The sequence below is a fragment of the Ipomoea nil genome, unplaced genomic scaffold (genome assembly GCF_001879475.1).
Source record: "Ipomoea nil cultivar Tokyo-kokei standard unplaced genomic scaffold, Asagao_1.1 scaffold3150, whole genome shotgun sequence".
In the NCBI taxonomy this organism is placed as follows: Eukaryota; Viridiplantae; Streptophyta; class Magnoliopsida; order Solanales; family Convolvulaceae; genus Ipomoea; species Ipomoea nil.
Window position 1 is genome coordinate 475818 of NW_017619578.1, and position 20335 is coordinate 496152.

Sequence of the window (20335 nt, forward strand, 5' to 3'; positions counted from 1 at the left end):
TAAAATTTCATAATCTATGAACTAAAATTCCATAATGAATAACAACATAATGATGTTGCTGGAAATCGAACTTGATTGTTTTTTTTTTAACGAAAGACGCGCGTTTTTATAAAACGACGTCGTTTTTGCATCTGTATGCACCATGGTGCATACGGATGCTCAGCATAACTACTCCTTTTTAATGCAATACTAAAATGTATAATCTGTGCGGCCGCGCCACCGCGTCACAACCCCTTACGTCATTCAACTCCGCCATTTTTTTTAATTTTTATTTTTCAGCTCTTCAGATTTCTTGAATCTTATGCCAAGATGCGAAACATCTTCGTTTTCTACAATACAGAGACTAATCTTAAGTCTTAACATTACTATACAAAAATTCCACCCGGCCGGCGCCACGTCGGAGTTTCAAGAAACTAAACGGCGTTTCATTGTTTTGTTTCTTTTATTGTTCATCTTCTTTCCAGTTATTCCAGCTCTCAGGATCAGGCTCAGGGGAGGGTAGGAGCTTGTTCGTCGGAGAACAGAGTACTGCATGATTCCTCGCTGCTTAACTGTTCCTCAATTTTCACGAGCTGTAGGGGCGGATACGCCAGCTTATGGACGGCGGCGTCGGCGAAAACGGCCGTCGCCAGCATAAAATGCTCCGACAATTTGAAGCAGTCCGGGAAGGGTTCGTGGGATATCAAGAACGCCTCCGAGGAGTGGTAGCTGCTGGTTTCCTCGTTCAGGATCACGCTGGAATCGCTGTCCGATGACCCGTCTTTGAAATTCGCCATTCAGCTCTATTTCATCGGAGTTTGGCTTTGCATCCTTGCCCTCCGACTCCATTCCCTCCTCCTTCATTTCTCCGTTTAGTTTTGCTTTCAGGTCGCAAATCTGCAGAATTGAAGATAAAATTATAAAAAAAACTGCCATTAAAACCGATCCAAAACAAACAAACAACAAAAGGCGAAATTCATAGAATTTTGTTGGTTTGTTTGGCATACTTGTTTGAGGAGTGATTCCTTGTCAAGCTGCAGAGTTTCATAGTTGGCTTTGAGCACGCCGTAGTCTCTCTCCAGCTGTTTGGTCTTCCACCGTGCGCGGCGGTTCTGGAACCACACCGCCACCTGTCTCCTGGGCCAACTTCACCTTCCTCTCCGGCTCCAGCTTGTTCTCCACCTCAAAATTCTTCTCCAAAGCCTTCACTTGGTCCACACTCAACCGCCGCCGCCTTCTTCCTCGTCAAGCCCTTCCAACATCGACTGATTGACTGGGATCATCTGCAATTCAAAGTTCAAACCCAACACTTTAGGGAACACCCAACCACACAAAACTTGCCATAACTGGAAACAAACTGTTATGATTTTGAGAAACTACACTCCATTGACCAAAAAGAAAGAATTTCATTAATGGGGGCATTTTTGAATCTTGAAAGAACACCATTGAAAGAGAATAAAAGATTGTGAGTGGGGAATTTTGGTAATAATAATAAGCACCTGTAGTGGGTGGACAGATGGACATGAGAGCGCCCAGGGAATCAGAGCTGCCCAGTGGCTGCCGCTGGGAAAAAACTCAATCAAAAACATTTTCAAGAGTTCAGATCGGAGCACTCTTTGTTTAGATTATATATGCTTTTTGGTTCTTGGAATTATGAAAGCCTTTTCCCTCTGGTTTGAGCAGAAAGACTCCATTTTTAAGTGTTAATAACAATGCTACTTCATCCACCTCACAACTCATGAAAAACACAAGCAAATTACAAGAAATGAAACCCACCCACACTCTTTCATTCTACACTCTCATCATTAAGGGTCTGGAGAGTATTGATATTGAAGAATAATGGTTTTGAAAAACAGAGAGAGAAAAAGAGAGAGGGGAGAGAGATGAGTAAAACCAGTTCAGAACCAAGCTAGTCTGTGTTTAAATAAATCCAGAGCCGGGTCAATTGTAGGGTTAAACTAACTGTGGTTAGGTTTGGGGTGGGGTGGGCCGTTGGCCGTGGGGGCTAAATGAAATGAAACTTAAATTCATGCCAAATGCAAGAATTGACTCTTCTCACCGGCTATTGCAGGTAATCTACACCTTTTTTTTTTTTTTTTTTTTTTTTTTTTAAATATTTTGTTTAGCTCAATGACGTTAATAATCCAGGGGTGTGTTTGGTAGAATTTAATGACAATTCAATTCTAATGCAATTCTTTGACCTATGAAAAAATTGTATTATTTATACGGACTTAGTTATAACGCAGACTTTCATTTGAGAAAGTTACAATTATGTCATTTGATTATAATGTCTTTAGTCACTATCAAATAATATAATTTGGTGGAAAAATAAAAATGTAGAATAAAGTATGAGTTCAAATTTCACTACTAAATAATATAATTTGAATTCATACTTTATTTTACATTTTTCTTTTTCCATCGAATTACAATTCTTTTCCTCCCAACCAAACGCCTGTCAAAACAAGGATGACATTCTACTTCATTGGTAATACATTATATTGTGTTGCTTCAAATTCTAGAATTGTTAGAGATTTGTTTCATTATATTATAAGCGTTAGTGTACACATATTTGATATTTTGAGATATATGAGTTAAATGAGTTATGCCAATTTAGATATTTTTTAAATTTTAAATTAATACTTTCAATGTCTCATTGTTCTTGTTTTGTTTATTATTTATTTTTCAAATTAATTATTATTTGCTTGTTTTATTTAATATTTTTTATTTATTTATTGTGTTTAATAATATTTTTAATGTTGTTGATATGTGATCTCGAGTGCATATCGAAACTCAACACACAAAAAAAAAAAAAAAAAAAGAAGATACGTGATCTCGAGCCAGCCATCTGGATTGAAGATGCCAAGAAGGAGATCATAGTTCTTCCGATCGAAACACATTCATCAACTGTCTCAATGTTGTAAAGTGAGTTTCTCCTCATAAAACACATTTTGGATCATGATTCTTGTATGATTTATGCATACCTTATCTGTTGGAAATACATTCAAAATAGTCATTCTTTCATGCGCTTACTATTTTGGATCAGTTTGTTCACCTTGCCCATGTATGAGGGAGGTCATGGGCACGTGTAACACTCTCGACATCACATCCCTACTCCTACGCTAATCCATGGATGAAAATGGAGCTTGCTTTTATTTTATACACTATATAAGCAGCGTCCAACGTAGTGAAAGAAAACCACAATCTCTACATAGCCTTTCTCTCTACTTTTGTCTTCCTCTGAGCAAAGCTAGGTTCACCTATGCAATAGTTGGTGTAAGCTAAGTGTAGCAGGTTTGTGTTGCCAGTCGAAAGTGTGCCGGAAAGTCTGACTACACCGTCACAGGAAAATGGCTTTTAAAGAAGTGTTTTATAAACACGCCACAGACATTTTCAAGTTTCTTCTTTCTAATTTTTCAAGCCTGTATTTTTCTGGTCGACATTGTTTTGATTTCCAACAGTTAAAAGCGATTTCCAATACAGTGTCTGTCGTAACTAAATGAGAGTTTGAAGACCAACACTACAGTGAAGCCATAAACGGTGAACGTTGATGTCAGGTTATGTTGTAGGTGATGATCACGTTGCTTAACAGACTTGGTGTACAGAGACGCCAATGGCGAACCGGGAAGAGCATATCCGAACCTGACTTTAATTTCCCACCTTTCTGATCCGTAATGTTGACGAAGCCCAAGTTCCCAAGCGCATTGCTGTTGATCTCGTCGGCCAGCTTAGTTCGGGAGAGGTAGTCGATGATGAACTGGTTGTATTCCGGGTGGCCTTCGAGAATGGTGGTGACGTTGTGGGCAGCGGTAACGGCTGTGGAAACCGTTGAATAAATGCAGTCAATATTTCTTGTGAAACGGCTGTGAAGAGGAGGAGGTGGAAAAATGAACCATGGCGCTTGCTGCGGATGAGTTGAATGATTCTGCTGCTACTGGAGAGATTCTGACCATTTGAAACTTAAATTTTAGGGTCAACTTGATGATGCATGGTTTCGGTTTCTATACTTTGCAGTATGCAGTATCATATCCTGGCAGCACGATTGAAGCTAAGTGTATATGGGTCTAATGCATCCTCCTTAATTAAGCTAAGTATTATGCAAGCTTTTTAATTTAAATACTATTACTCTTACAAGGTATATGGATCTTTACACCTTGATAAAATTATCAATACTAGTTCCTTAATCCTTATGGAGTAAAAGTGTTATGTTTACATGCAGTATGAATCATGATCTAAGCAAGTTCTGCCCTTATAACACCAATTTGTTTGATCAATAAACAAAGTTGTGAATCTATGGGCCTGATCTATGGAGGATATTAGGCAAAACTTGATGACTTTTTTCAGTTGGTGCAAGTCTCCATAGCTGCATGACTACCCAGGGTCCCGACGCCGAAACATACGAGATTTGTATAACTAAGAAGTGATACATGCATGTAAGGTTGTTATTTTTTCAGAATGTTTCACAACTCAGTTCCGACCTATTACATTTTTAAGGTAATGCTTTATATATCACATATACCTCTTTAATTTATGTGGTTTTACACACTTGGGAATATAATTATGGTGATATATGTAAGGTGCGTGAAATAAAGCATTATAGTGATTTTGTGATTTTTGTTTTCAAATGAAAAATCACATTGCATGTTATTTAAATTAACATGCAATGAATTGGGGATATATATGAGATGCATATATGTTATTCTTTCATTACCTTAGAAATATGAAGCATGTACTCAATTTAGTTTTATAATGGTTACAAGCACATATCAAAGGCTAGTTTAAATTGTTGAAATTTATTTGTATAGGGAAGAGTCAAATTCTCAATAAAGCTTAAATCATTTTTGAAAGATGGTTTTTTTTCGATTTCACCATTAGACTTGAGAGCGTGTTGATCATGTAGAGCGCTACTTGATTATCACCTAAAATGAGATTGATTTTCACATGATGTTAAAATATCTAAGCCTTGGAAATAAGTGGTGTAATAATAGCGTTGATTTAAATTTTCATAAGTGAGGACTATGTGTTCTTTTTCGAATAAATATGAAATTTGATTGGTTTGCATTATATCAATGCTATATATGAGTTATCAATTTCCTCAAGGGAAGGAAAAATGGTGAAGTTGGACCAGCTTTAAATGTTATAAAGCTATTATATGTTAAATTTACCTTGTTGAAATTTATGCAAATAAATCATTTCTAATAAACGTTAGTTTGAATATATTTCTTTGAAAATGAGATTAATTAATCTCAATAAAATTATGTGAAATTTGTGATTATGTTGTTTAATTTGAAATAACATGCAAACAACATTATTTATGTGGCTTACGAGCAATGAGCATTTATATATATATTATTTAAAATCTTGGTTGAAATACTTATAATTCCTGTTTAAAGTGTAATTATGGTGGGTTGAGGTAACCAAGTTTGTTGAAATATATTCAATTATTAAGTATGTATTAATTAAAGTGTGGAGCAACTATAATGTTTCACAAAACAAATATGCAAAACTTGATCAGTAAGGAGTCAATGTTTGGCACCAAACATCAATCTGGGTAAGAGATCAAATATTTTTGAGAAAGGTATTTGTAAGTATTGCATTGTGGGGGTAATTAACTCTTTATATATTTCTTTCCTATAAGTCTCTTTGTGGTACCGAAAATAATGGTAAAAGAGAATGTTTCATGTTGAACATGAAAATTTCAAGGGAATTGTTTATGAATAAATAAAGTACACGTTAAAGTGTACGTAAGTTTGATCGAGATGATCTACTTTATTAGAGAAGACTAATTATGATGTTAGTCGTTAAATTATTGATGAAATGGCTTAAAGCTCAAGAGGTGATGAATTCATGGTGGACTCCACTTTTGTGGTCAAACGAAGCCATGGAAATAATCACAAAGTAGTACACCAATTGGTCATTCTATGGTGTGTGTGTACTGGTGATGTTGAGCAACAGCTCTTAATGAATTTATAACCTTATGAGATAGGTGGTCCTATTGAGATGGACTTAATGAATTCACCACTTAATATATATAATTGATGCCCTAATTGGGGTATAGTCTATATTGAGATAGACTTAAGAAAATCACCTACTTGAGTGAAAAGGGTTAGACGCCTTTGTTGAAAGATATGAGCTATCTTTCTAGAGCACTCATGAGCAACCGAAGTTCAGTTGGGCTATATATATAGATGTAGTTTTCTACGGAATTTACACAAGATCCATGGTGTGATGTGTGTCGCTAGGTTTAAACCTCTAGTCTAAAAGTTCAAGATTCGTTCACTCACTGTACTAGATCAGAGGATACCATGTGTCACTACGTGTCAGTTCAAGATTCGTTCACTAGCACTTAAGTGTCAAACCTTTATACTTCTCAGAGTCTTAGCATCATTGTCATTCCTTTGCATTTGTGGGGGATTGTTGAGAATGCAAGTGTGGCTAATATTTTACTGATAACTTAGTCTTGGTCCACGATTCACCTTAGGGTGGTAAATACCAAGATTTGTTAGACAGTATATGGTCCTAATTATTTGGCCTTTTACTATTTAAGGTGGGGTATTGTTGAGTTAGAACACATAGACAAACATTGTCTTATTAACTCTTTTGTCCTCTTTTCACTCTGAGAATGTTGTGGATGTTCCTGCTCTGGGTGCATGGAGACGGGGATTGTTGTGTTAACCTTCGGGGGAAACATTATTGTTGTGAGCCTTCACCGGTAGTAGCAAATTCGCTTCTATGGCAGCATGAATATCTAAAGTGAACTATTTGCGAGTAAATGAAATACTCATCACAGTACAGATGTGCCATTATCTGTAAACCTTGATCTAGCAAGCCAAGAAGCAGAATTGTTGAAAAATCTATTGGAAAGATGTGCCATTATATATGGGGGTGTCCAACACCTTCCATGCCTATACATTGTGATTCACAAACTACCGTTTGTGTTTATAAGAATGGTGTCTAATTAGTAAGAGAAGAGACATAAAAGTCAGACATGAGTCTGTATGACAGTTGGTTACTAACGAAGTAATCACAATGGAGATGTGTTTAAACCTAGTGAGGTAAAGAATTCATGATGGGTACCACTCTTGTGGTCAAACGAAATCATGAAAAGGTTTTCACTACTCAATAGCCTTTTAAGGGAGGTCTATATTGGGATAGACTTGAAAGAGTTAAAGGTCTATATTGTGATAGACTTGACAGAGTTAAAGGTCTATATTTGAGATAGACTTGACAAAATTAAAAGTCTATATTGAGATAGACTTGACAAGTCTATATTCAGAGTTGAAAACCTATGATGAGATAGGTGTAACATACCTAAATCACTAAGGGATTTATAAAAAGTCAAGAGTTTGACTTCTATAGAACCTACAAATTAGACTTGATGTATGCGTTGAGTTCAAAATTTGTCTAACCGTTGAGTTCAAGATTCATATCACTCTCGGAAAGAAAATTACTCAGTGTCACTACGTGTCAGTTCAAGTTTAAACACTGACAGTAAGATCAACTCGTTTTTATTGCTCAGACGTTGCCTTTCTAGCATTCTATTTTAAATGTGTGGGGGATTCTAGCATTCTATTTTAAATGTGTGGGGGATTGTTGGAAATACATTCAAAATAGTCATTCTTTCATGCGCCTACTAATTTGGATCAGTTTGTTCACCTTGCCCATGTATGAGGGAGGCCATGGGCACGTGTAACACTCTCAACATCACATCCCTACTCCTACGCTAATCCATGGATGAAAATGGAGCTTGCTTTTATTTTATACACTATATAAGCAGCGTCCAACATAGTGAAAGAAAACCACAATCTCTACATAGCCTTTCTCTCTACTTTTGTCTTCGTCTGAGCAAAGCTAGGTTCACCTACGCAATAGTTGGTGTAAGCTAAGTGTAGCAGGTCTATGTTTCCAGTCGAAAGCGTGCCGGAAAGTCTGACTACACCGTCACCGGAAAATCGCTTTTAAGGAAGTGTTTTATAAACATGCCACAAACATTTTCAAGTTTCTTCTTTCTAATTTTTCAAGCTTGTATTTTTCTGGTCGACATTGTTTTGATTTCCAACATTATCTGGCGTGATTGTTGAGCTATTGTAACTTATATCAACTCTCTGTTCTTGAAAAAAATGAGAAAAGAGTGTAAAACTTGTGGTTTTTTGTCGGGTAGAGTCGATTATCCAAAAAAAAAAAAAAAAAAAAAAAAAAACAGAGAAGAAAAGAGCAAACACTTAACTGAGTTAGAGGCAATGTTGAAGGATGCTTCAATCCTCAACTGTCCACTCAAGAAGTTAAGTCCTCTGGCACTGAACTCTATCACATTAACTGCTTTCCCCTCCATTTGCCATCACAAAATTGTGTAATTCAGTAACTATGAAAATAGTTAACTCAAGCTGCATTTTACCCTATACTTCTAGCTTTGAATCATCTTTAGGTCAAGACTGATTTTAAGCAGATATTAGGGTTTGCATATGTTTCTTCAACTTTGAATTTGTTGAGGGAAATACCAATCCCAGTGTAGGTGAGTGTGAAGGATTGTTGAGGCATACATACCTCAGCAACATTAATATTCTGGAAGAAATCTCCTAGACTGATCAAATCTCTCAATCCCAACTTTGTTTTTCTTGGCCCCAGTATAGTGATGGTACTGTAAACCAGTTTTCAGCTTCCTGCTACCTGCCAAATTTCAAGCAAGATAAGAAACCTTCACAAATGGATCAATCTAACCCGAAAGCTTAGGAACGTTAGTAAGCAGACTATTAATTAATGCAATCGTAAAGCGTCCTAGGCTAGCCCTTCCCCAATCAATGGTCAAACTGAATTCGGATGAGTCTCGTAGGGACACTAAATACCAGATACTAGAAAGAAACAAATCCAATTGGCCAGACAGTTAGCTCGATAAACACAAAGTTTCACATTCGACTCCCCTTGAGAGTCATCTATGGACATTCTTACTTTGCCTTGCTAAGGACCTAGACTTACAAGGCTAGCGGACTTCACCCAGAGTGCATCTTCGAGCAGGCTTTACGACCTAGACTTACGAGGGGGTGAGCTTCACCCAAAGGGCATTTTCGAGTAGCGATAAAGGTGCGGACTTTATCGTAAATCAAAGAAAGAAACAATTACAGCACCTTGTCCAGACAAAGAGTTGGTTCAGGAGTTGGGTTCTGCGATTCCAGCAGCATAACCAGTTGTTCAATTCTGTTCTTCTTCTCATTGGGCACTCCAAATATGCCTCTATTCATCCCTACAAACCAACACATCTTATCTATATATCTCACATTAGAAATGCAGAAAGTGAAGGCCTGAAACAACGTAGCCAATTCAAACCTCGAAACACATCAAAAAGGTCGTCTTTAATCTGGGAAACTGTCGCGAAATCCCCAACACTCTGCTGGGAAGACTTGATTGAACAAATGGCAACTCTCTGCCCAAATCTTGAGCTCTTCTTCTTGGTTCTGCAATGAGTGGGGGAGAATAACTTCTCAAAAAATGTTAAGTGGCGCCAACAATACAGCTGTCGAATTTACTCGGTTTCAAGGTCGGCCTGGGTGCGCCAACATATCATGTTATGTGTCTTCAATTTCTCTCTCTCCCCTCTCTTTCCTCCACCCCACCCGTGACACCCGTAATCCAAAATCGATTAAGGGATTAATTAAGTAATTAATCCTAATTCAATTGGTATCTTAATTCCTAAAAATCCTAAAAATTCAATAGTCAGGGACTAATAATTGACTAGTCAACCCCAAAGTCAAGGTTGTACCTTAAGCTTTGTGAGGAGTTCCCTTGTCCCCTTACACCTCTTCATTTTAGTAAGGGTATTCATGACTTTTCACCTTGTGTTAGTAATGCAAGCTAACCTAGTAGACAATCCTCATTTCTCTCCTTACACTTTCCAAACTTTAGCTCTACCTTCTCTCTAAAAAGGTAGATAGCTTTTCTTCCAAGCCAAGTTGAAGCTTTGTCAAATCTTCAAGAGTTGTCTCTAAGATTCTACCTTTCATACATTTGGGCATCTAGGAGGGTAAGATCTATGTTCATCTTGTGTTTTTAGTGTTTTCTAAGGTGTCTTTTCTTAAAGATAGAATCTTTATGATCTTTTGGTGTGTTCTTGAAGTGGGTTTGGAAGGTGAGCCTTATTAGGAGCTTGGTGAAGTGTTAAGTGAAGGTTTTTGTCTACAAGAGGTAACTCATGCTCTACAAAATCTATTTTGCTTACCTATATGATGATTTATTGGATTCTACATGTATTTTGCTATGAAATGTGAGTGTTTATGCATTGTCTTGTGAAAATGCATATCTAGAGCTTGTGTTTAGGGTTCTTGTATGCCATTGCTTGGCTATTCCTTTGATTCAAGTCATTTTGTTGTATTTGGTGAGATTTGGCATGTTTTGGACTTGAATTTGAGCTTGGAGTTGAAAATCCCCGAAGGGATTATTTTGGTGTACAGGTACGTACCCGCGGGCGGAACGGCGGGTAGGCGGCATCCACCCGCCACCCTACCCGCGGGGTACAAGGGCGGTGGGTAGTGTACCCGCGGGCAGAACCACGGGTAGGGCCTACCCGTGGGTCCACCCGCGGGGAACATGATGTGGTTGGTTGGGGATTCGTTCCCCGTGATTCTTTTGACTCGGTATTTGGTCTTTTGACTTCCCGATGGTCTTTTGTGGAACTATTTGAGCGTCTTCTTGATGTTTCGTATGTCTAGAACTATATGGTAGGAATCCATGTAGGTTTTGGTGTCTTGAATCGTGCTAAGTGTTCAACATTGTGATTCGTTGAACCGTGATGAGTCTTGTGTGTTCTTCGGAACTATGTTTGGTTTACCCGCTTGATAAGCATGCTAGTTCGGTGTTTAAATGCTAGCATGTGTGTTGTTTGTACCTTCCTATTGTTGATGATGACTTGTGTTATTCATCGTTGTTGTTGGACTGTGATCCATTCCTTGATTGAGTGTGGTTTCATATCTTCGTTGTGATCCGTTGATTGATTCCTGTTGAGGTGTGGTGTGTGTGGCTGTACTTGGATTGCACAATTAGTGGTATGGGACACTAGTCACCAAGGTACGGCAGTGGTCCTCGTGGTGGCCATGACGTGATTATGGAGTTTGTGACCTTTGTGTAAGGTTCACATATTTCTTGGGTGGCATGTGTTGCCGTGTGTGTGATCGGTACCCTCGTGTACTATGAAATCGGTGGTTCTGTTGGAGATCTGTCGGAGAGGGAACGACGGTCCTCGGAGGGAAAAGGTTGGACTTGGTGTACAGGGTTCCTGGAGGTAAAGGTTGGAACTAGACATAAGGTTGGGGGTAGCCATAAGGTTGGAACCGGGCATAAGGAAGGCGTATCAATTCGTGATGGGTGATGTCACGAAGGCTTGTGTAGCCGTTGTTGTGAGTTCTCTTCTTGTGACGTGTGTTGTCACAAAGGCATGTGTTGCTATGGGTCGTGTCCTTATTCGTTTGAGTTGTGCATGTCGTGTGTTAATCTATTGTGTGATGATAGATTATACCTTGAGCCGTCCTTGTGAGTCGCCGTTGTATCTCGTGTAGTCTTGGGATGTGTTCCCTTATCTTGTTGTGAGTGCTTTGAGTCTTGTGTTGACCTTTGCTCTTGGTTTTGAACTTTTATATATATATATATATATATATATATATATATATATATATATATATATATATATGTATTCGCAAATGACTTTACAAATGTATATCTTATCTATGTATGATATTTCACATGTATTGGTCGGCTACCAGCATTATTCGCTGACCGGGCGTCGTCCCATCTTTTATTTGTTTCTTTCAGGTGATGTTTAGACGAGTGCGCGGTTTAGTGTCAGCTAGTGTAGCTCCTTTATTGTGTTTTGTGGCCTGTGAGCCAAGTATAGACTTAGTACTTTGAACATGTATGGTTTTAGATGTTGAATTATGCAGATGTTAGCCTGTGCGTTCACCGCTGGGTGAGCGTGGCATAGCACCCCTTTTACTTCCAGTTTATATATTCCTCTTTCAGTCTTCCGCTGTGTTTGATGTTTTGTTTAGATATCTGCATATTTAAGGCTTTAAATAGCTTGGAAATTAGGGGGTGTTACACCACCCATAATTTCTCAAAATTTGGTCCAAAACCCCCTTTTGGGATGCTCTTATACTCGTTAAACAATAAAACTCTGTAGTGTGTTCTTTCGTAAGTAAGGACAGAACATAGCTGAAATTTTGGTCTCACATGTATAGAAAGAGTTTCCTGGGACAAATGTTAAAATGTGTAACATGATTTGCTTAGTAAAATTGGATAGGTTAATCATACACCAATTACATATTAGAACTCATCTTTCTATTTTCCTAATGTGTGTATGCGGGTAGTTGTAACACAATTTGTGATAAGCTACTCATCCATTAGAATTAATGTGATAGACTGACTGGACTTGCAAAATGTAAATGAGATGAGATTAGATTTTTTTTTCTTCTTTAGATTAATCTTCGATTTTTTAGTCGGTTTTCGATTTTCTCTTGAAAAATCAATAATCAATCGAAAAATCGAAATAACCGAATTATTTTAATTGATGTTATATTTCTTACGAAACAAATAAATGTTATATTGTAGCTCTATCTTAAATAACAAGGTTTAATTTAATTTGAATTAAAAATTAGGAAGGGCGGAGGGGGAGGGGTTATTAATTCGTTGCTTGTTCGATAGGTAATAGGTTGGTCGCCTTATTTAAAAATCTGTTTGGAAAAATGGTATGGTTTGAGTAGTGATAGTAAGATTTGAACAGTTTTATCGTTTCGATTCTTATTTTTACCAGTATATATTTAAGTTGTTGGAAAGTCTACTCTTGTAACTACATTTCATCTCAATAACTCTTTGGAAACTTTTGAATATTATTAAAAAAAGAAAAAGAAAAAAGAGTCAAATAAGTCCCTAAACTTTACTTGAAAAGTCATCTAGGTCCTTAAATTTTTAAAAAGTGCAATTACACAATTTAAAATGTCAAATTGAGATCAATGAAATCCAAAAATCGGTAAATGACATGTCATTTTAGTTCATACATCAGTCCGGCGACGGCTCGCCATCTACCAGAGAAGGCGACCTTTCTAGTTGCCTTCTCCGGGGGAAGACAACCAGTTCTGGTCGCCCTCGTTAGAAAAAGGCAACCTTTTAGTTGATGGCAATGTTTTCTGATCAGATTTTTTCGGTTAACGGCAAAAAATATAGTCAACATTGTAATTTTATCGATAACATGTTGGTTACTGATAAATTTGACTTATTTGACCAAAAATAACATGTTTAAGGGTTTACTTATAATTTTTAAAATTTCAGGTGCTTAATTGACTTTTGGTATAAAATTTAGGAGCCTATTTAACCATTTTTCCTAAAGAAAAAAAAAAAGAAAAAAAGAGAAAATGTCTTTACCTGACCAATTCTAGAACAGGCTATACAGCAGCAACATGTTGTGAGCAATAGTGCAGCCTTAGGGTGTGTTTGGTTGGTGGGTTTTGCCCATAGGAATGGGTATGAAATTGATTGTTATTGTTTGGTTGATAGATTTTTAGAACACTACTATAGGTTTCGAATACCCCATCAATTGAAAAACTCATACCCAAATAAAATAAGGGTTTCATTCCCTTATTCATTCTCAAGCACTACTATTAGTAATCATTCTCATTCCACCCTACTACCAAACATGTTAAATACTTTCACAAAAACCCATTATCATTACCAAGTATTTGATACCCATTCCGATTCCGATTCCTATGTGCGAACCAAACACACCCTTAGGGGGCGTTTGGTTCAGGTTATGTTACAAAACCAAGGGAATGTGACATTCCCGAGCTTACATTCCTATGTTTGGTTCATATTCTCTGAGGGAATATAACATTCCCAGGGAATGCAACATTCCCTCCACATAGAATTTTGAAGGGAATGTGGTTCCCTTCATTTTGTTAAGTAATGTAAGATAACCTTCGATATTTATAAATTTTGTCATTTTAATTCTAATTATTTAAAGATATATATTTTATGTTAGCTTATTATTATTATTATTATTATTATTATTATTATTATTATTATTATTATTATTATTATTATTATTATTATTATTATTATTATTATTATATAATTATTTTTGTAATTATATTATATTTTTTTGTTACATTATGTTAGCATATAAAATAATTTTGTTTCTCAAATTCAAGATTTTAGTTAATATTTTAAAATCATGTAATTATATATGATACCGTTATCTTATTTATTTGATTTGATTTTTAAATTTATTAAAACATATGAAAATATGTTAAGAATATATATATATATATATATATATATATATATATATATATATATATATATGTAACCCTAAACCAAACATGATTATATTACATAACTCAATTTTAACCAAACACAGGAATCTAACATTCCCAGCAATCTAACATTTTATAAAGTAATCTAACATTTCCTAAGGTAATCTAACATTCCGTGAACCAAACGCCCCTTAATGTAATCATTTCAATCCGCTACACAAATTCATGCCTTGGTGTCGCAATCTTTCCTTTTTGCATTTCCAAATGTTTGTTGTGTTCCGTTGTTGATCTCCGCAAATCTCTCCTTTCTCTGTCTTCTTGCATTTCAAGAACTTTAATTACATCCTACAAGAAACTGGTGTTGGGTAAGCTGTGTAAATATTATTAACTACAAAAATAAGAGTACAACCTAGTTGTCTACTATTTGTATAAAGAAATATTCCCTTTTGAGAAGATGAGCTGGCCAAGTTTGGTGAGCACTTCCTTACAACAGAGGTAAAGTTTTAAGATCAAATCAGCATGGCATAGTTGGGAAGTTGGGAACCACAATGGCCGTTGGTTTCCACTTCTCATTCCTTCAACCGAGCTATAATATAATGTATCTTTACTGCCCAAAATTTGATTTCCCAAAAAAGACTTGGAAAGAAAAGGTTCCAACTGAAGTAAAAACTTACTAAAGGATGAATCACTTACAAAACAGGAATTCATTACCGACGTGCATAATTGGTTTAGTTAAAATCAACTAAGCATGAAATTCCTTTCTCTCAATTGAATATGGATTTGCATGATATGAGATCAGCATGTGTTTTTGAGAGAAATTTGAGTGACTAAATTATTCCATTATTGAGCGAAAGTAGAGTCCAAGAAACACCGCTGGAGCAGGAGCTGCTGTCACCGGGTTCTGCCCAGTGGAAAATTCCAGATGCGACTCCGAATCAGGCTTGGGGCCGGAAGGAGGTTAACGTCCCCACTAATAGGGATGTCGAGTCGGATGATGAATTGATGGAAGAGGACGATTCGGATCCATGCAACCCGGTGATTCCAATCACGGAGGAGGAAAAGGAAAGAATCAGAAGACCGTGGCGTAGATCTCTGATTTGCAAGGTTCTTGGTCGGAAAGTGAGCTACTCTTATCTACTCCAGAGGCTACAGAAGATGTGGACACCGGAGGCAGTCTTCGAGCTTATTGTGCTAGATCAGGATTACTTTATAGCCAAATTCGAATCGCTTAGGGATTACGAATTCGCCAAATATGAAGGACCGTGGGTGATTCTTGACCACTATTTGGTCGTCCAAGAATGGGAACTAAATTTCGACCCATCGAGCAACAAAACGAAGAAGTTACTGGTGTGGGCAAGGTTCCCTACTCTGCCCATTGAATATTTCGAAGGGAAGTTTGTGAGGAAGATAGCAAGAAGAGTGGGTCGTCCAGTCAGGATAGATTTTTCCACTAGTCTGATCTCCAAGGGCAAATTTGCTCGTGTGTGTGTGGAAATTGACATCTCCAAGCCTCTGCTTTCGAAATTCACGCTTGAAGAGAAGGTCTGGCCAGTTGAGTATGAGGGCATTCACCTCGTGTGTTTCAGTTGCGGACTTTATGGACATTTGAAAGCTCAATGCGGCGACAATGGAGTAGCAGACAATGCTGTACAAGATCAGCCGGCACGCCCACAACATGACTTGATGGCCAAATACGGTTCTTGGATGTTAGTAACAAGAAAGGATAGGAGAGGTCCAAGGAAGGGGGCGACTCGCTAAGTTGTCGGACCTTAGACTTCTTTTCGGGGAGGACAGAGATACCACAGCAAGGACTGGGAGTTCCTTTGCAGTTTTCCACCCTTGCGGGCCTAGACGGGAACGAAAACCTGCCAACAAATGCGCATGGTCTCACGGAGGACGAGGGTCTCATTGAAAGAATGGAAAGCCAGATCGTTAATCTCCCAAGAATAAGGACCACACACCTATTTGATGGCAGTGCCTCTATGCCCCAAATGCCCATTACTAACCGAAGCCCTGAAGTGTTAGCTGGACAGCCACAGCTTCCTCAAGCAGCCCAACGTGGCGTGCAGAGAGGCAGGTATGTGAGAGGGGGTGCTCCAAGAAGGGCTGCAGCTGAAGTGGAACACACAGTAGTTCGCGGCTCTAACCGGGGAGGGCGTATGACCAGCACGGTGGTGTACAGAGTAAATGACCGCCCTGATACGTCTCCAATGGGGGTGTTCGAAGGCGGCGAATCGAGCGCCTAGCCGGCCGCTACAAGACCGATGCCCATTTCAGCGGAGCCTCCAGACGATCCCATGGGTGATGCTTATGGCGGTGTTGGCCAGATTGGCCCTGAGGCACTTGGTGCTGCTTTGCGCTTTTGAGCGCGGTCTTCTTCGTCACTCGATGTTTTCTGGGTTTTTTTTTGCGCTCCTGAACGTCTGTTTTTTGTTTTTTGATTGTTTTCTCCATGATTTGGAATTGCCAAGGGGCGGCTTCAAAGGCCTTTCGCCGTACCCTAAAACAGTTTGTCAGGATCTACAATCCATCCATTGTTTGTCTTCTTGAACCCAAGGTGTCGGGAGACCAGGCGAACGGCATTTGCTCAAGCTTTGGCTTCCCCGAATGGGTTAGAGTGGAGGCGTTCGGTTTTTATGGGGGGGATATGGGTATTCTGGAAAGACAACTTGTCTATAGACATCATCCAAACTCACCCTCAGTACATGGTTTTGCAGGTTAATTAAAGGGGCCCCGAACCTTGGTTTCTTTCAATCGTGTATGGTAGCCCCAATTTGTAATTGTGCAGAAAGCTGTTTACCGACCTGTCTTGTCAGAATTTGAATCTGCAAGGGCCATGGTTGTCAGCAGGCGACTATAATTCGGTGACAAGTCAGAAGGAAGTCAGCAACCCTGACACTTTTAACTCATCCAGATGCTCCGATTTCTCTGAATGGATATTTAGGGAGGGGCTAATTGATCTTGGTTTCACGGGATCACCGTTCACTTGGATGAGAGGTGTCAACACATCAACATTCAGGGGCACCCGTTTAGACAAAGCCTTAGCAAACATAGATTGGAGGCTAAGGTTCCCGGATGCTCAAGTCGAACACCTCCCAATGGTAGCTTCAGACCACTCTCCTTTGCTGATCAACACCAATACTAGTTCATCTTCTCAGTCCTGTATTCGGAAGGGGTTCAAGTTCAATTTTGCATGGACCACACACCCAAAATTTCAGGAGTTTATTAGATAGACGTGGAACACATAAGGGGATTTAGAGTCAAGCAAAGAATTTACAGCAGCAGCTCTGCAAAATTGGAATAAGAATGTCTTCGGGAATATCTTTCAACGGAAAAATCGTATTCTGGCAAGGCTGAAAGGAGTGCAGCGAAGCTTGTGTGCCAAAGAAACCTCTAATCTATTGAGACTTGATAGAAAGCTGCAACTGGAGTTGGAGGAAATTCTCTACCAAGAGGAGCTCCTATGGTTCCAACGCTCAAGGGAAGATTTGATAACATCCAGCGATCGAAACACCCGTTACTATCACACAGCTACCATGGTAAAGAATAGCAGCAGAAAAATCTTTAAGTTGATGGACGAGTCCGAAATATGGATTTCAGAGGACGAATCAATTAGAGAGCACATAAGAAACTACTACATGAAGCCGTACTCTGAGGAACCGGTTTCTCAACCACAGGACTTCTTGAAAGGCCAATTCCCTTCAGTAAGTGAAGCAGATTTGGCCGTGATTAATAAGCCATTCAACATTGAGGAGATTAAAGGTTCATTGTTTGATATGGACCCTTGCAAGGCTCCAGGCCCTGATGGTTTCACCGCCTCATTCTATCAAAACACGTGGAACATAGTAGGCGGTTCTTTAGTCAAGTTTGCATTGGAATTCTTTGAGAAAGGAAAGCTTCCTGAACATTGTAATGATACGGTAATTACTCTTATCCCAAAGGTCCAATCTCTGGAGTCTGTCAAGCAGTTTCGCCCAATCGGCCTCTGTAATGTGTCGTACAAGATCCTAACCAAAACAATGGCATCTAGACTTAAAGACATCTCCAGAAGCCTGATTGGTCCCCACCAAACAAGCTTCGTGCCTGGCCGCCAAATCACAGACAATATTCTGGTCTATCAAGAAATCCTCAACTCGATGAGGGGCAAAAAGGGAGCCTCGGGGTGGATGATAATGAAAATCGACTTAGAAAAGGCCTACGATAGGCTCAAGTGGAGTTTTATTGAAGATACACTAAAAGATATTGGGCTGAGCAGCATTTGGGTTAGGAATATTATGGCTTGTGTGACCACGTCGAGACTAGCAGTTACTTGGAACGGGCATCAATCCAATTGGTTCAAGCCCGAGCGCGGAATTAGACAGGGAGACCCCATATCCCCCCTTTTATTTGTCTTGTGCATAGAAAGGCTGAGCCACCTTATACAGAAATATGTGGCTTCAAGCAACTGGAGAGGTTTTAAAGCCAATAACCTCAGTCCTAATATTTCCCATTTACTTTTTGCAGACGATATGGTGCTAATAGGGGAGGCGACCGTCAATCAAGCTGAAGAGATGAAAGCTTGTCTCGAGAGCTTTTGCAGCAGCTCCGGCTAGCGAGTTAACCTACAGAAGTCCTCCATATACTTCTCGAAGAACACTCCAGTCGACGTTCAACTTGAGATAAGAAGCATTGTAGGTATTCCTAAGGTGACAGATTTGGGCAAGTACCTTGGCGTCCCTTCGATTCATGGAAGGTTGAAAAATGAATCCTTTGCGGGTATGTAGGAGAGAGTTCAAGCTAAGCTAGTAGGATGGAGAACACGAACCCTATCCCTAGCTGGCAGACATGTCCTAGCCAAATCCGTGCTCTCATCAATACCTTATTACACTATGCAGTCAACTCTCCTGCCGGTTGGTGTGACTTCGTCCATCGAGAAGCTAATTTGTAGCTTCCTTTGGGGAGGTACTAAAGAATCAAGGAGCTGCCACCTTGTCAACTGGAATACTGTGACGAGAGACAAATCACAAGGGGGCCTGGGCATACGCAGGTTGGATCAAATGAACACGGCCTTCATGGCGAAACTTGGCTGGAGATTGCTGCAGAACGAGGATAGTATTTGGGTACAGCTGTTTAAAGCCAAATACACAGCATCTTCTTCACATTTCTCAGGTTGGAGCTCTAAGGCGAATATGTCAAATGCATGGAGAGGTATTCTCAAAGCCACCCCGATCCTCAAAAAGGGAGTAAAGAATTTTGTTAGAAATGAGAAAGCAACACATTTCTGGTTAGATAGTTGGGTGGAGGATTGCCCTTTGCAGCAACTTGCTTTGACTCAGATCCCAGGGTGATGTATTCAAATCAGTAGCTCACTACTGGATTCCCCAAGCGGGCTGGAACTGGAGTAAACTGGAGAGGCATCTACCTGAAAGCACCATCTGTAAGATTGCAGCAACATTCATCTGCGAGGATCCATCCCAGAACGACTTTATGGGCTGGGCGAAAGAAGATAATGGGAAATTTTCGGTAAGCTCGGCCTATGCGCTTGAGTTAGACCAGGTTCCTCCATTGCAAGCGGCCAAATGGAACAACATCTGGAAATTGAAGGTCCCCAATCGCATCTGTTTTTTTCTGTGGCTTGTTAAGCACGAAAGGATTATGACTAATAGTAACAGGGTGAGACGTGGCTTCACAACTTGTGACAAGTGTTGGCTTTGCAGCGATGCAACCAAAGACACGGAGCACGTGCTTCGCAAATGTCCTTTGGCGCAAGAAGTTTGGAAATCCATTTCCCCTAATCATCATGAGGGGTCTGATTCGAAATCATTTCCAGATTGGTTGGACTCTGGCATAGCAGGTAGAGGAGCTAACAGAAGTCCTTCTAGCAGTAGTACCTTGTTTGCTGTGACATGCTGGTGGCTGTGGAAATGGCGCAACGAAGCCATATTCAACAACGCGTCTTTTTCTTTAGCTTCCAAGGTGTCTTGGATTAGAACACAGCTCGAGGACATTACTACCGCGTATTCTAAGACCAAAGGCGCCAGGCATCAGCAAGGCGTACCCTCTGGAGAATTCTAAGGTGGGTGAAACCAGCT

General features: G+C 39.3%; 1 protein-coding gene and 1 pseudogene across 1 annotated transcript; both read right to left on the reverse strand.

The window, feature by feature from the left end:
* Positions 1-263: 263 nt before the first annotated feature.
* LOC109167344 (homeobox-leucine zipper protein HOX4-like) lies at positions 264-1323 on the reverse strand. The gene is given in 6 exon segments (XM_019316366.1): positions 264-493; positions 495-774; positions 776-876; positions 987-1116; positions 1118-1220; positions 1317-1323. Coding segments are annotated over 6 exon segments (672 nt in total). The 3' UTR covers positions 264-442.
* A 1406-nt stretch (positions 1324-2729) lies between these two features.
* On the reverse strand, positions 2730-13037 carry LOC109167346 (annotated as a pseudogene).
* Positions 13038-20335: the final 7298 nt, after the last annotated feature.